The sequence below is a fragment of the Rhipicephalus sanguineus genome, chromosome 3, assembly GCF_013339695.2.
Source record: "Rhipicephalus sanguineus isolate Rsan-2018 chromosome 3, BIME_Rsan_1.4, whole genome shotgun sequence".
Classification (NCBI taxonomy): Eukaryota; Metazoa; Arthropoda; class Arachnida; order Ixodida; family Ixodidae; genus Rhipicephalus; species Rhipicephalus sanguineus.
In genome coordinates this window covers 104,475,067-104,491,817 of record NC_051178.1, presented here as the reverse complement: position 1 = coordinate 104,491,817, position 16,751 = coordinate 104,475,067, and the positions used below count along the sequence as shown (strand labels likewise).

Below are 16,751 nucleotides of genomic sequence, written 5' to 3'. Positions count from 1 at the left end.
TTCCACACATGCACACGGGCTGATGAAACGTGCGTGGGTTCTCTATCATAACGGACAAGTATAAGCACCACATATCAGCTTACCGCGTCTGGTGTTGGTAATACCCATGTTGCTGTTGGCATCGTTATGCAAGTGTAAACAACTAGTTATATAACACATGTGCGACTCTTCAACATATGTGTGTGCGTATACCATTTGCATATATGTTTAGCGCCATTTCGTAACGTTTCGCTCAATGTAGAAGCAATACGCCACAGTCACCTTCCCGCCGTATTCTTCCGCATAACATCGATTCCCACGGCACGTGGCATCTATCGAATGTTTTTTTTTTTTTAAGACGAGCATTGCTAATGTAAAAAGAACCACATGAATGAGTACACTGAATGCGCATCTAATGTTGTTATGAATTCCGTGTTTGACGAGTTTGGCATTGACGAGAGGGAATAAAAGCAGTAAATAAACAAAGCATTTCATTAGAAACATGGATGGACGTTTTTTTTATTTTTAGCGGCTCTCCCACTGTCATCTTGAATTTTGGTCCGGGACCACGCAAGCGCCCCCCCCCCCCCCCACCTCCCCAAATCTAAATCTGGTCGCATTCACCATGGGTGGGGGGGGGGGGGGTTCTTACTCAGCATTTTACGGTAGTAAAATGTAACTATTACATACCTGTATATTTCATTTCGCATTTTCGTCTTCCTTAATGCACGCTCGACATGCACTACTGTGTGGTAGGGGTAGTTTAGGCAAGAGAATTTGGTGCAATATGTCCCAAAGTATAACAAAGTATTTCACAGGCATTTAAGCCATAGTGATAAAAAATTCTAAATAGGGGTTTTATTCGTGCACTTTAAAAAAATACTTAGCTATTTCATTTTTTTTTTCATTCCACTTTACATTCAGTACAGAACGACAGAGCAATCTACATGATGGTGAGATCATGGTTGCATGCACTCAGGCTTACGCACTACAACTTACTATTAAGCCTAGAAACTAAACAGCACCATGAAATCATGAATATGCAACGCACATGCTAACACGTCAGAGCTTCTCGCCGGGACATTCTGAAATATGACATATAAATAACGCAAACACTATGACAATGCTGACAATGTCCACCACTAATGGCTAACTTATGAAACTTTCGCAACATTGCGCTAATTGTCCAACCTGTTCAGCGGCCACCGGTATGAACTTGAAACGAACGCCAAAATGTAAACATGAAGTCGTGCTACGCAGATATAAATTAAAGCTTCTACACGTCTCAAACGTGACTTCTGGCAAATGGTGAGTAAGCGACGAAATGATGCGAGCGAAAGGCAACAATGGTACCCACCCCAGTTAAGGCACGTTAACTAGTTCATTTTGATGACCTGAGTTCTGATTATAGGGCGCGGATAGCAGCACGCAATGAGTAACATTATAAGCGATTACAATGCTGCAGTTGCACAGAATTCATGAGCGAAACTTCGCCAACTCTGCTGAGGTTCTTCCCTACGATGAAAAATATCACTGGTCTACGTATCCCGCCGTAGTTTTACCTTGCACTTTTTCAGTTTTTTTGGGGGGGGAGCCTGGCTCCTCTATGTTCGACCGTCATAATCAGTGAATGACTGGCCTGGTTAAGCACGGTATCCAGAGACAGTGGCTTAGTCCAGGATTGGTGGCCGAACGAGTGGATGACATGTGTCTATTTGCAGACTGATAAAAAAAACTTGGCTAGGAAGATCAAGGTCACGCTTGCTGATGGCTCGAAAACTAAACGGTGCGTCATGCCGAGTTCGGTTGGGTGCTGCTGTAAGTGATTTTAAAGTTAAAAAATAATTCCAGAAGGAGAACACCAATACTCTCAACACAGGGCCTTCTTCGTCTCTGTTTCTTTAGGCAAATTTTTATTTACTTATTGTTATTTCTTTCTTGCTGCGCTGTCACCTCAGTTTACTTGATAATGCAGAGGCGCCAGGCACACTGCGCAGGGTACTGCGCTTTCTCTAAGTGCGTGTTATTGCGCGAGATGTTGATCCGAGGTTTAGTTTTGACTGCAGATCCACCGTTTGCCAGAGCAAAGAGCGTGTATTTCAGCAACAGTTGTAGCGCTGTACTTAAGTATAGAAGCTTAACACTTAAGTAGACCTGCTTAACAGCAGGGAGGCTTAACATACCATGCTTAACATACATGACATGCTTAACATACCAGGCAACTAACTCAAGGAATGAGCATTTTTGATGATAAATTTTCGAGCGACATATGAAACTTCTTTTGGCAGCTACTAACTTCGTACCCGTGTGGGTGCGCGCGTGCGCAAAGCGACGAAGCAGTGGCCTCTCTTAGGCGGGAAAATGTCAGCGTGCCAAGCAAATGGCTGGAATCTGTGCTATCAGCATGTTTTCGACAGCGTTCGAGGAAGACCCGTATGTTTCCCTTGTTATGCACGTGGCAGTGCATTCGGAAAGCTTTGACCAATAGCGAGGTAGGAACAGGTATTTCAAGTGTAACGGCACACTTGAGATATAAGGGGTAAGTACGCCTCAAGAGAACTTGGAGTCCTATCGGCCAGCCTGCAGATAACAGCGTCACATTTCTCGCATGACTATCGCCCGATGAGTACAAGGTGCCTTGAAAACACCTCGTTCTTAGCGTGATGGTTTCTGAGTAAATGGTCGTCGCCACCAATAACGCTGCGGTGCTAGTTTCACTTGTACGTTTGAATTAAAACTGTATGCTTTATGCCCAACCTACTCAAGAGCCAAGGAACAAGCCGCGCCGCATCTCCAGTGATTATGTTAGGACATTATGCCCTATCAGTAATAATTTTAAAAACCTACGTGCAAGGAACTTGGCCAAGTTGCTCCATGGGAGCAAGGAGGTCGTGGCTCGTACACTATGGGTGCACTGGCTGTAATACTAAACACTGTGGCTCGCCAACGCCACGGTGTGATACAAAGTATATCACATATGAAGGTCACGGTCCTAGCATATATAAATGTCGAGCAAATCCCAGATTCACGGCATGGTTGCCGTCCGTATAAGTAGTCACTCGCGATGTGGCCGCTGCGCGTAAAGGTCCATTGCAGCACACGGAAGAGCGCAGTGCACAACGTCCAGCAGAGCAGTGTGCTGTCGCGCAGCGCAGATTGAATGTTCACGCCGCACAACTGGTGTCGCCCTTCTCTTCAGCCGTCGCTTTTTTCCTTCGCGCGGAGACCATAACGCCGACGAACACGAATGCCGAACACAGGAGCACGCCCGCTGCGATCCTGAATAGGTTGTCGTAGGAACCCGCCGTGTCACGAAAATAGCCTGAAAGAAAGAATAAAGTTTATTATACCGTGAGAATCTTTATCCCTTCTCGTCAATTTCCTTCTACAGCGACATCCGTATGTCACGTGGGCACAGGCGCGAGGTATGTACTTCATCAACTGCTCGCTGAGCAGAATGCGGCGAGCAATATTCTGAACGTTAACCACAGTGGAACGACCATACGTGTCGCCGTCGAACAATGTAGAAATGACGTAAAGCTTGCATACGCACGTACCACCGAAAAGCCTTAAACTCTCAAACATGTGGACACGTATCAAAATCTCGTAATAATGTTTATGTACTGGTGGCCGCCGACAAGTGGTTTTCTTGTGTTTCTCATGCTTTCTGTTCGCATCCTTCTAACTTCATGTTTATCGGTTAAATTCGTGATATGGAGGAGCCAATATAAATATATGAGCTGAGGAAAGATGATGCAAGAGAAAAGGAAAGAGATGATAAGAATAGATCACTAAAGGACGATCGCTTGTTTATCTTCCTTCTCAGTGCTTCACTGCTTGCCTCTTCCATACCGTACGCTTACGAGCCACCGGTCAACTGCCCATCCTTTCCTTTCTGATAATGCTAGTGCAGTATACTTCTTGTCAAGCCTACCGGAGGCCGCTATCTTTACTCTGACCTTGGAAGTCGTCCTTTTTATGTTTCTCTATGCGACCTCGTATTTTCTGTTGACCTGAACTTGCGCATTTCATGGTGCTCAAGGGCGGCACGCCATATGGTATCAGCTATATGACATCTAAGGTTCTATCGGAGCGAAAAAGCATTTTCGTCAAGCTGTGACTGCACAAGGAAGAGATACAACGTTTCTAGGAAAAGCAAACAGCAGCGTAGAGCCCAGTGTTTGCTGCCAACGTATGAAGAAAGCACTGAAGTGGCAAGAAAGAAAGATAGGAACGTTACTGGGAAAACGGCAACTCAGCAGTGATACAGCCAAGAAAGAATACGCCAAGTGTCTTAATCGCGCCTATGAACTCACTTTCTCGCTATCGCATTCCCTTGTATAACGTCATGAGGAAACAGTTCGGAGCCTCAGTCGGCTAAGAATGGGACGAACGCATCTCTTCAAGAGCTTCGTGATAAACGTCGGAGTTCTCCGCTTGAGAGGTGCAGGTTTGTAAGTTATCAGTCGTTTGCGAGCTCACAAACTAGACAAACTGAGGATGGACTCTTTACCGAGACATAACCATTGACATTCGCGCATTGAAATCTCTCCCCGATTCTACTTTATATCACAGTTTTATCTTCGTTTGCATCAAAATGCCTAAGATTTCGAAGAGGGGCAAGTTAAGCGTTACATGCCTTTCGTAACAAACTTCTCGCCGAGAGATGTGCCATACACACGTTACGTATGCAGGTAACCGCACAGAAGATATCCGTAAGAAAATTTACTAATCCGATCGAGGATAGCACCCTGTCACCTGATCTTGCAGGGATAGTTATCGGTCGTCAAAGGTGGAACAGTCCTAAAAAATAGCACGTACCAAAATTGTGCTGAGATCACACATTTTCGAACGCCTAGAAAAAGTTCAAAGCTATAGTCCTGATGTGTTGACATTTATACCTCAAGCGTGTACCGAGTCAAGTGCCACTTGATGAACACACGGCGATCTTTAGGATTTATCAGCGGCATAGAATAGCCCTAAGATAGCTGAGCACTTTCAAGAGATAGTGAACACACTTTGTTTCCTCTTTCTTATTATCTAGCCCCTTATCTCACAATCTTTACAACCTATTGTTCACCTCCATCATGTATTACAGTCACGACCTCACCGCCTTGCTCTCAGATTTTGCAGCCTTTAAACGCGACGTTTAACGTGTACGCAGACATTTGTTAAAGGTACAGCCCCTAAATTTATACGATGGAAAAGTTGAAATTCTGGAAATCTAGATAAAGGAATCTCAAAAAATTTCTGACGCAGATTTGAACAGATATCTGGTACGAGTAACAGTTTATTTAATAAACGCTTTCAGCCTCCAAATGTGCTTGCCTTAAATTAAAATTCAAGGAACCTGTTACGGCTGACCATCTGATGATGCTTTGTGCTTTCTTCAGTAAGAGAATGACATTTGTGGGACACAATGTCACCGCCTGAATGATCTTTCTGTGCCCACAGAGTTGATCGGCATTAACCGGCATTTAGGGGCATCGGAATAAACTGGTGGGGTCAGATGTTCCATCCCTCCCAGAGGGCGAAAACGTCGAAAATCTACACCTCTATTTTCTTCTTTAGAAAGAAATGGTAGTCTCTATAACTAAGTCTCTGTAACTGGTCCCTGCCACTAAGTTTCTGTCACTAGCAACGTTCAAGAGGGCTGCTATTCTTCGCGCCGAAAAAACTAACATCTGCACGGCAACACGCAAGTTTGAAGTTTCTGAACGAGTAGTTCAGCAGTGGCGGGTGTATAGCATGACCAAATTTTCAGCATGTGACGTCAAGTGCCGAGGCTTATTGCGGGCCGAAAAAGCGGAAATATCGGACACGCACTTCTAAGCCAGCTGGGCCTGGCCTTTGTATTTCGTGAAGAGCGTGGCCTGGCGATGACTAAGGGTTCTGGCTTTCCGCGATTCCGCAAGCAGGTGCCATACGGTAGGAATGTGAAATCGCATGTTCAGACGCCCATAGCTTTCCCGCATTTCCGCGGAGAAATGTTAATTCTGTAATTTCCCAAGGAATCGCAGAACCGCGGAAAGCTAAGGCCTCTAATTAATGGTAGGAACCAGGACAGGCAACTTTTATATGCGCTCATCTTCCGCTCTGGTTCAGTGGCAGTGACTTATTCTGCAGCTGAGCACGAACACGTGAGTTCGCTTCCGGTTAGGCTAACGATTAAAAGAACTCGTAATGGTCGGCATAAATATGAGCAGCACCACTACTGCTGCTCTCAAACAGCTAGTCTATTGCTTCGTAACATGTAACGCCATAATGTGGGTCAACTTGCCGGTACGATTGTATTGCAAATAAGCGCTTATTGTTCTTTATGGGAACATCAAGGCTCCATTCCTTAAACGATGTACAGCCCGCTGACCTTGAATCAAACAAGGCTAAGTGTTGTACGGCAGGAGACGTAGGAAAGAACTGTTAGAGGTGAAAGAAAATTGTGACAGCACTCACCTATTATAATGGGGTTGCTGAAAGAGCACCGGCACTAGAAGTAGCCCCGACGCTCCCGAAACCAGAGCGACGGCATCTGTGCCCAGGTTATCGGCTATGAGGACCTGCTTCATCGTCAGGAGGCCCGCCATTGCCACTGACGACAGCGCGCGAAGCACAATATGGGCAGCGCCTGTCGTTTCCGGCGTGGTGGCGAATAAAAGTGCCAGGGCGAACAGTGAACTGCAGGCCAACGTTGGTCTGGTCACCCAGCCGAGGTCAGCGATGAAGGGCAGAAGTACGCGCCCGAAGATTTCCGGGCCCGCGGCATACGTGATGGTCAAGGTTGCTTGCGTGTGCGAGACGCCCTTAGTCTCTGGCATAGTCCACCAGTGTCGAAAGGTGTACGGCATTGGTGTAGTCCAGCAACATGGAGCCCACAACGGCTAGGACTAAACCCAGCGAAGGAAGCCTTGCGCGTTGAACTAGCCACCGTAACAGTCGACCAGATAGACATGCCCAGCTGTTTCCGGGGGCCGAATTACGAGTGCTCTGCTGTCCACTTTCGTGCTCTTTGGAGGACTTGTATATCTCGCCTGATATGCAATTACTTTGGAGGGATCTGATAGTCAACGAGCTTGCTGTAGAGATACGACGACCAATTTGTTGCACTATCCTTTGCCCAATGTGGTCGCCGTTTGCAACTTCCGAGTTTATCTTGACGACCACTTGCTTGTCTGTATTCAACAGCGGCACATGACAGCTTAACTTTTTATCGTCTAGCTCAGACGTTGTGTTATTGCCTCCATGGGTGTCTATTTCGGAAATGGGAGTCGCGGAGCTTCGTGCTAGCCTGGGAGAAGTCTTACACGAAGAAACGTTGCTTTTAGGTTGCTTGAGGTCGGCTAATAAGGCCTCGGCCTCGGGAACAGTAAGGTCGTACTCGCTAGGTTTTTCTAAAATTATTCCATTGGCTCCTGAAGCACCCATTGGTTCGATTTGTTTGTCCAGCGCCGATTTGTTGCATTCAAGCCCGACGTCCGTCAGCTTGTTCAGGTTGTCACCGCTCATTTCATTCGCTGGCAGTTCTTGTTTTGTTCTCTTGCTACGGATCCACGGCGGCTCCTTGAGCATTATGCTGAAGGCAGTCACGTGCATGGTAATGGCCGCATACACAAGCATCGTTCCGCGAAACCCGTAGGCATCTCTTAGCGTCGAGAGCACCATTGGAAACACGATCGCGCTGAGAGGATTGGCGGACAGACGAAGTCCTGCTGCGATGCCCCGGTACTTGCTGAAGTACTGCATGATCAGTACTAGGTTCGCTACCAGCAGCATTCCTGAGCCCGTACCTGCACATGAATGAATTGGATGGTTCCAATTAGTTATCAGCTACCGTAGTGCTGCAGCTTTGTGTCTGGATAAATTACTGCTCTTAATTAACAGTGCTTTTTTGTATTGCGGTAACACATGTCTGACTTGAGTAATTTCCAATGTGTATGGTGCAACAAAAATAATAATTCGATGCCTTCTTTTTCAGTTGGCTGAGTACATTTGCATAACAGATACACCCGAAGCAACCAATGAACAAGATGTCGGACGGGCATTCAGATCATTAAAATTATTGAGGTGCAGTAATTTGTGAAACTAAAAGAAACACAGAATACACTTGCGCAAAATGTTTAGTGCTTTATATCACTACACTTAACAAATATGTTTTGACAATACTCACTTAAAATGAGTAAACAAGTGTCCTTTTCGTATCGCCATATACGATACACATACCGAAATGCGCTTATACGAGAGCATCAATTAAGCGGGTGGAGTAACGGTTGCCAAAGACAAACATTCAGACTGTCGCGAGCGAAATCTTACCACTGTGTCCGCTTCGCGAACGGCAACGCACCAAGTATCTATTAGAACGCATTGAAAAGCTTGCCTTGCCGCTTGCACCTTGGAATCCCTTCATCCCTCATCGCATTGTTTTCTATACTTCCTCTCTTAGGCGATATTGGCATGAACGCGATTTTGACATTACGATGGCCCAAGCTGCTGTTTAATGCAGCTAAAGTGAAAGGACAATAAGGAAACTCGTTTTTGAGGCGAAAGGCATCACGTGACATCGTAGCTTGGACAAAGGTAGGCCCGCCGATCACAGAGGCAATGCAAAACCAGGTGAGGTGCCTCCGATCCTGGAGGTAATGGGACACCACGTTAGATGCAGAAAGCTTCCAGAGGGTGGCGGGGCAGGATCGATATATCTAAATAGATCGACTGAGAAGAAAAAGAAGATGGCTTTCGCCTTCCAGTTTTTTTAGGTGAATGCGTAAGGGACTCTGTGAGTTAAGACATAAGTTCCGTAGAGCATGTAGACTTGATGTGATGAGAGATCGCTAAGCAGGGAATGTTACAACAGCGAACGTTTCGACAAGAGCATTGCCTTCGACAGGGCGGCAACCTGCTATTCTGACGAAGAAAACAGTCTTGTCGAAACGTTGGCTGAAGCCACATTCTCTGTTCAATTGAATTCCTTTTTAATTGATTCATTTTGCATTAAGACATGAATTTGTGAAAAAGGACTACGTAAAACTTTGCAAACGAGGAGAAGAATTCAAGAAAGTTGGTAATTCGCGATCGTCGAATAATATTGCAGGGAGACGTACACTGTATATTTAAGACTGACTACATTATTAGCAGTACTCGATTTCTCCTCCACATCGCTCTTGTGTCATACTGCCATGAGCGCTTCTTTTTCTAGTTTTATGTAACCGGCCTGTTACACGCGTAACCACTGCTCTGCGCAGACCGCGCCGGAATGTCTGGGAACCTTCTCGATTATTTTAGGCTCTTGTGATAACATTTCGCGCATAACACGAACAGTCGAGTTTATTCGTGGAACTAACGGGGCAACTAACGATAACGCTGTAATCCTCGACGCCACATGTATATATGCCGACGCGTATTACCCGCTAATCAGTTTAAACAGCGAAGCCGTTTAGCGAATCGTTGCTTGCCCGACGAACCAAAAAACTATTATCATGACAAACGGCTATGTGCCACAGAAATTGGGTAAATCCCACTACTCACCACTAGTCCACTAAAAATGAAGAAGGCAACAGTTAGCCCAACAACGAATGGTTCCGAAGCGACGGCGGCGAGCCGGAGATCCCTAGTACGTACAACGAGAGAATACTAGGTAACGGGAAAGGCAACGGCGGCTGCGAGGAGACCCCGAAGCGATGGAAGGCCTACGCCGAAGACGACGTGTCCGTACATCGTCCGGACGCTCGGTTTCAGCGCGAGTTTCTGTCTCTGGAGTTTGGACATCCGTGTCGTGCATTTGACTGCCTGTGTTTTAACTCGAACCTCTCTGCGCTGAGAATCAACGTCTAAACAACCTAGAATCACCTAGCTAAAGCCTGGCAAAGACCTATAAGCAGCCTAGAAACAACCTGCATCACGTAGCTAAGGCCTAGAAACACTCTAGAAGCAACAAGATTGGTCTTCAGAATGGTCCAGTTTCGCTGTTCCAAGCCTGTCGCGGCTTATAGTGCAAGCTTCGCCGATTTTGTTTCGAGGATCGACGATTGTGATTGCCGCTATCATTGCGCCTTGGGTGTTACCTGTTTTGCTGGACACCAGTTCGCCCAATAAGCATTTCAATCCTTTTTGGCGTGAGTTCTGTGTACGTCACCGTCACTACAGCGTCAAAATACCGTTCTGTGAACGCTGACGGTGCTTTTGTTTCACAAAGTTCTGCCACAACTGAAGATAATGTCAAAATGCACGATGCGCGTACGAAATAGCATATGTCCATAAATTCCTTTGTGCGTCTTACCGTGGGCGAATCCCATCATCACCGTCATCCATTCGACGTTCGGTACAAACGCGGATACGACAAGGCTGCTCCAGAGCAGTACGCTGCCCCCCAGTCCTATCCAGTACAGTGGCACGTACTTCTGGAGCACGGAAACGAGGAGACCTGCGTACAAACAGAGATTATGTTTGTTTTTCAACGCTTGCTTTTTTCGTAGTGTTATCATCATGCATGAATAATTATTGAACAGGAGAAAATACGAGCGCAGATTACAAAAATTCACTGATTATTACGATACTGCCTAATGCGATTTCTGAGCGCAGCGTCGTGTCGGGGCAAGGCCAACTGTGTTTGAAGTTTTGGCTTTCCGCAAGGTATCGACTACGCCATAAATCATAATTTTTGTGAAGCAGGACAGCACCCACTACGTCACTATTCGTCTGTCTGCGGATAAGCGAGGTACCCCTGTAAACATCTGTCAGGTATTATGTGCCCTTTGTTGATGCTGCGTGTGGTTGATGACGATGAAGAATTATGGCTGAGCACTTTGCACTAGTGAGAAGCATTAAACCACACACTTGTTGCCGAATTATCATTGTTTGATGACTGGTTGTTATGTTACTCTTCTGTCACGTTATATTACATAGGTTAAGGTGATTCCATGCTCGGCACGCCGCCTGTATAGGGTCTTTTTGCAAGTGAGTTTCAAGCACCAGCGTGGCAGCATACTCGACTGCCACGCAGAGGGCCCAGGTTCAAATCCCGTCCGATACTGGATATTTTTGAAGACGATAGTCTTTCTTGGGGAACTTAAGCGCAGAAATTTCGGTCTGTCTGCCTGTCTTTCTGTTTGTCTGTCTGTCACCCGATTCAGCCACCCGATCAAAGTTTAACCACTTGCCTAACGCCCAGCCATCTTGAACTGGTACCGCCGTTCATACTTGTGAACATTGTCGATCAAAAAGCAAATGTTACGCATATCTGAGGCGCAACATCAATACATAAGTATTAGAGGGTGTGTTCCTTCACTAGAAAATAGATACCTAATTCTAAAGACCCTAGTGTTTTTTAGGCGGCGTGGAAAATGCTAGTGTTTTTGGGTTGCGCTGCGAATGCGACGCTATGAGCCAGATGCGGCGATTCAACATAGAGGAGGAGGACTCATGTAGTACGGCCGGCAGACGACTATCGCCTTTCGACGACATTTGCAGGCGCTGAGCCATGCCCCCACGACGGGAGGCAGAAAATAGCGTCCCTTTTCATTTCTTCTTTCGCGAACCACTCTCTCTCTCTCCCATTTGCAGCGAAGCACGCAGATACGCGGCCAATTTTATTGATTTCATTTTTTCTTATTTGGCGGGATAGTGGTTACGGACACTGGCGGCGGCGTCGGACAACTACCCCACTGCCGTTGTGACCTGATAACAGATTTTGCCATAAAAAAAGCACACTTGCACAAATATCGGCAGGTTACAAATAACAACAAACTTGTGAAGAAATGTACATAAAGTGTGCAGTTGTAACCAACGGTCCAGGCCCGTAGCCGAGGGGGGGGGGGTGTCTAGCCCCCCCCCCCCCGTAATTTTGGTGAAGTAGGTGTTTTGACCAAAAATAAATAATAAATATAAGTGTTTTTCTCAAATAGTGAAGGTTTTTAGCAAGTGCCCTCCCCCCCCCCCCCTCGGAAAAAATTCCTAGCTACGGGCCTGCATCGGTCATTTCAGAAGAACATCGAAACGATAACTGTTTTCAGGGGAAAAAAGATTGTACTTAGTTAAGTTATGGGTGACAGACATTCTAGAGCATCATTTCAACTGGAATACATTTGGTGGCTTCCTTCTGACAGGCAGTGTTGACGTGCGGGGCACTGCAAGTCAGTGTTGTCTCTACTTGACATAGTTTTAAAACTTTTTGCAACATTTTAGCATACGTAATATTATGTAAGTAATTCCTGTAGAGGCTTTCTGGAGATTTGTAGCCTATATGAAGTTTGAATTTTCTTGCACCACGCCGGTACCTGCCAGAATTGTATATTACAGCAGCAGTGAGAATGGGGAGAAAGCTACATTACGGCAGATGGATTGCCACCATTCGGAAACGCAAATGGACCAAGAAGCAGTGGCGCAGGTCTTTACGTGCCACGCCTTCCAGAAGAGACGCAATACATAAGACCGAAAGAAGTCAGACATTGCCTAATCGCGAATTTGTGAAAACTGCTGCAGTTGTGGGCCTTACTTGTCGAGACGTTCTAACTCGTGTCAAGTTACAAATGGTCGCACTTATACTTTTGCAATTGACCTCTTTTAATTTTATAGTATACCAACGTCTTAAATGATTTTAGTTCAGTGACGCAACGTCGTTGCGATACGTCGCATGATCTCACTGAAAAGAGTTTACTTGACACAGGCAACTATGTATGACTTGATCGATAATTGCGAAACCTCAGAATAAATCAAACGTGTGTTCATAAGATTTACCCAACCGCGATACTCACCGGAGCAGCGTAGAGTAACGGTGAGGACAGACCCAGGCCAGGAAGCGCCTCGGCGGTCAATTCCAAACTCCTCCATGAAGACCACGTAGAACCAGCCCATGTTGCGGTTGGTGGCGATGGCGAAGAAGCCGGCCATAGACGTCAGCACGGCCACGTCCCATCGGCAGTCCACTTTATTTCTCATCGCTAAAGTTGATTTTTTACCCTGCAATGTGCGTAGAACTGCCTGTAAAAACTGCTGCGCCCTGTAGCTTGAACGTCATATCTTGTCAGCAAGTACATTTTTTTCAAGATGGCTTTTAATTTCCTCCAGACAACTTTGACTAGTTGTATCACTGAGCAGAAATAAGGCATTGCCAGAGTCCATTGTCATGTACTTTTCTGCTGTTAAGTACACATAACGACATCCACGAGTGCGGTATTAAACAGGTTATTGCAGCTTACGTTGCTCTGTCGTTTACCACGTTTCATGCAAACTGCCCACAGAGCGTGTTTTATGGCCTACATAACCCCGCAGGTGCGATCACATGATCCACATAAAAGGGACGTTTCATGCACGTTGAAAGTGTCGCGCGCTGAGTCTGCATTGTCTGACCCCCATGGAGAAGAATGCGAATATTCTTGGAGAATTTGCAATGAAATTAGCTCCCTTGGAGTCCAACGGCGCAGTCAGCACTCGGCACGTATGCGCTTCGCGCAGACTGTCATTCAGAGAAACTACCGTTTGTCAAAGAGTAGATGATATTGGAGTTGCATTCTCTGTGGTCTTATTCTGAAAGCAACGTTCCAGCAGAAAAAAAAAGATATATATACAGCCAATTCGGAATCAAACAAGTTAATGTCACCGCAACAATCGCATCAAGTTCATGTTGCTGCTTACAGCTCCATGACAAACATTTAGCTTTTCTGAACTCTGCCGTAACCGAACGTTCACATGTCTTGCTTGCTGCTGTGTGCTCATTTCCGTAGTTCAAGTTGATACACTTGCTCTTCATATTTTCACTTTATTCGATTTGGCACAAATGTTCCTCGAAAGACGGAACGACAACTTTCTATATGATTTAAATACAGCCGCATCCGGTATGCGCGCCACGAAACCTTGACATCCGTAGTGTTCGATAACGTCAAAATTGCCATTTTAGCTGGCTTTCGGTATACGTTCATCAAAGGGCACGAGAAGCCGGTAGACAGACAAAACCAGAACGAGCGCAAGCGATGTCGATATGTTTGCTCTACTATTTGACACTAGTGAACCGACGTAGAAATCTCGTTCAACGAAAACTCGTTTTTGACTGACCGAGATCTCAGCCGTCCGCCATGCCGAGGCAGGAAAAGCGAAAACGCGGACATAGCCTCCACATGTATCAGTTGCTGCGGCGGAAAATTTTCCGAGAATGAGGTGAGTGAACGTGTCCCGTGCGAGCGAATTCTCACTTTAACTCGAAACCCGCTCTGCACACGACCATGAACACGAGACAACAGCGCAATTACGACCTCGGCCAGCCCTCCTCCTCCTCTTCCTCCACCCTTTACATTTTAGTCCGACAGTCTAACTCTACTTTCGTTGGTCGACCTAATGTCGGCGCATTTTTGTGTCTATTTCGTATCACGTTGCTTTCTGCGCGTTACGAATTGCCATTGTAACCATTCACACTTAGAGGCCCTGTTACATTTCACGCTGACTCAGTACCGTTACTGCTGTGCTAGCTAGCTAGCTACATGGAATCTGTCAGCGAACAAGTTCCGAATCTGTCGTTCAAAGGTAGCTATAGCCCGGGGGTCCTATTCAAGTGCACGGGAAAGAAGGAATTGTTTTCCTCGCAGCCACTGCAACGAATTTTAGAGCGCGTGTTAAATTTCAAAGGAAAGTATGTAACATAAGGACGACTGTCCATTTATATGAAAGAACTGCTGGAAATTGCAAAATTTCAATAAAATAATATGAGATTAATAAACTTGCAAGCGAACAATGAAAAATGATATCACAATTTTGTAAACAGCATGTCATAATATTGCAACAGTGCATAAAATCAATTAATGAAGTACGCAAAGCTCTGAGATATACCGATAAATTGTGAATGTGCTTCTCTTATGCTCCCGGAGAAAATATTTTAACAATTTGACGTAAGCTTCAATGTCGTATTTAGATATTATATTTTCTCAAAGCTGCAGTTTACTGAACTGTCACCTATGTTTTTTGTTTTTTTTCGGTAAGATGCTACGAGTTTGTAAACGTCAGGCTCCTATTTTTTAATCTTACCAATTCACAACAATCTTTGTGAAAAAAAACTTCATGACCTAAATATAAATTCAGTTTCGTATGCAGACACCAAAATACAACACTCTTATCATACAACACCGATTTAATGTGGTGCTATGGCTGTCTCAAAATAATTTACTCCTCTTAGACGAACATATTTGAATGGGTGGAATCAAAGTTGACACGGAACTAACTTAAAGGGTTAACGATGGTCAGTTCTTTAGCCAGCCACAATAATTCTTACCCACTAACAGCTTTCCGAAGTAAACTCTCGCCTAAGTGATGTTACCTCGTGTTTCAACGGATGGCAAGCAAAGGAAGAGAGAGAGCGAGAGTGGATTTGCGTTTCAGAAAAGCTCATCAGCGTCTCAAAATGAGATGGAAGCAAAGGAAAGGAAAATCATCAAATGAGATCACCTTATAACAGTGGATGCTGCCCCAGCGAGAAAGAGATGAAACCCGGGCGGATGTCGCGGAAAACGCGCTGTGCCAGGCACCGCTGACCGTAGACCACAAAAGATTGTGACGTCTTCTTTATCGAGGAAACCTGAAGTTGCCGCGGGGTGCTTGCGCAACTAAGTCACTAGCATTGCCTCACGCGAAAACCTGCGCGAACACGGAGTCACGACAGCTTCGGTTCTTCCACTACGGCCATGCTTCGAGTTTCTTTCGAATGCCGCAACGCGAATGTACCACTTATGAGTAGTCCCGCGATATGTGCCCGCGCGTTCAATTCGCCATCTCGGAAATCGACGTAAGCCGAGGCCGGGCAACGTATGCAGCATGCGTCACTCCCTAAGCCTCTCGTCTGCTGAACTGGTGCGTTCCTGTTGCCGGCACTCTTCGTTGACTGCTTGTCCGACTTGGAGTGGAGACGATAAGGCGACCTTGCTTGGCAGGATGAGAAGTATCTGCAACTAAACGCCAACGTAGGCGATAAGGAGCACGCGACGACGAGTGCAACAATATACTATAGGCGAGCGTTCCGCGACGGGCACGCTGAAAGGATAAAAAGTGACCCGAATAGTTTATCCCTTTCAAGAAAAGAGAGGCGGCGAGAAAAAAAAGAAAATTGGCTGACACCGCGAGTATCGTTACGTCCTTATTTACTACGAAAAGCAGTTCCAACTATAGGTATCGCTATTCTTTCTTATCAAGCTCGAGCGGACAAACAAATCTACGTTTTCACGCGTGCAATTCCGCCCTCGTATTATGCCTTTTTTTATTCAATCTGAGAAATATATTATGGTTACTTTGTTATACATTATATATTGTTTAGAATCCATGTCCTGTGTAAGTTCTTTCGTGTTTACTTCGCCAACCAATCTGGCTGATGCGTTGCCTCAACACAGAATTGCCCGCGCACAAATTGACATCGCTCGTTTCACTATATATGGCAGGGGTATCAAACACGCTGCCCGCGGCTTCACACGAAATAAAGTTTTGTGAGTTTGCAAAATAGTACTCGCATTATTTTCTCGCCTATTGCAATTAATAGCGCTTTATTCAGGTAAGGTACAGAGACGGGACTGGTCTCAAGTATATTTTTATTATTTTTTTTTTACGTGAGACACCCCTTGCGGTCACTATGAGCTGAAACATCACCGTGGAACAAAAGCTCGATATTTCAGAATCGGCGTCCGGATTTTAGTCGTTGTGGAAATTAGTATCAAAATGTTTTTTTTTTCGAAACCTGACGTGAAATCCCCTTCAGAAATAGCCCATATATGGGATATGGAAAAGGAGTACTTTCAAATGGCAACTTTAGT

The 16,751-nt window shown here is 45.5% G+C and overlaps 1 protein-coding gene across 1 annotated transcript; it reads right to left on the bottom strand.

Moving 5' to 3' along the window:
* Positions 1 to 666: 666 nt before the first annotated feature.
* On the bottom strand, positions 667 to 16,062 carry LOC119386889 (monocarboxylate transporter 5). Its single transcript, XM_037654164.2, has 5 exons — positions 15,400 to 16,062; positions 12,723 to 12,927; positions 10,250 to 10,393; positions 6,433 to 7,763; positions 667 to 3,301 (listed from the first exon to the last, which is right to left on the bottom strand). Exons 2-4 carry the CDS (start codon positions 12,904 to 12,906, stop codon positions 6,781 to 6,783), a joined length of 1,311 nt encoding a protein of 436 aa, XP_037510092.1. The 5' UTR covers positions 12,907 to 12,927; positions 15,400 to 16,062; the 3' UTR covers positions 667 to 3,301; positions 6,433 to 6,780.
* Positions 16,063 to 16,751: the final 689 nt, after the last annotated feature.

What these genes read in the sequence shown, in the direction of transcription:
- LOC119386889 (XM_037654164.2), bottom strand. Translation starts at nt 12,906, where the DNA reads ATGAGAAATAAAGTGGACTGCCGATGGGACGTGGCCGTGCTGACGTCT. An exon ending in CGTTACTCTACGCTGCTCCG is followed by an intron (nt 10,394 to 12,722) that starts GTGAGTATCGCG and finishes GTTTGTACGCAG; the next exon opens with GTCTCCTCGTTTCCGTGCTC. An exon ending in GATGATGGGATTCGCCCACG is followed by an intron (nt 7,764 to 10,249) that starts GTAAGACGCACA and finishes ATTCATGTGCAG; the next exon opens with GTACGGGCTCAGGAATGCTG.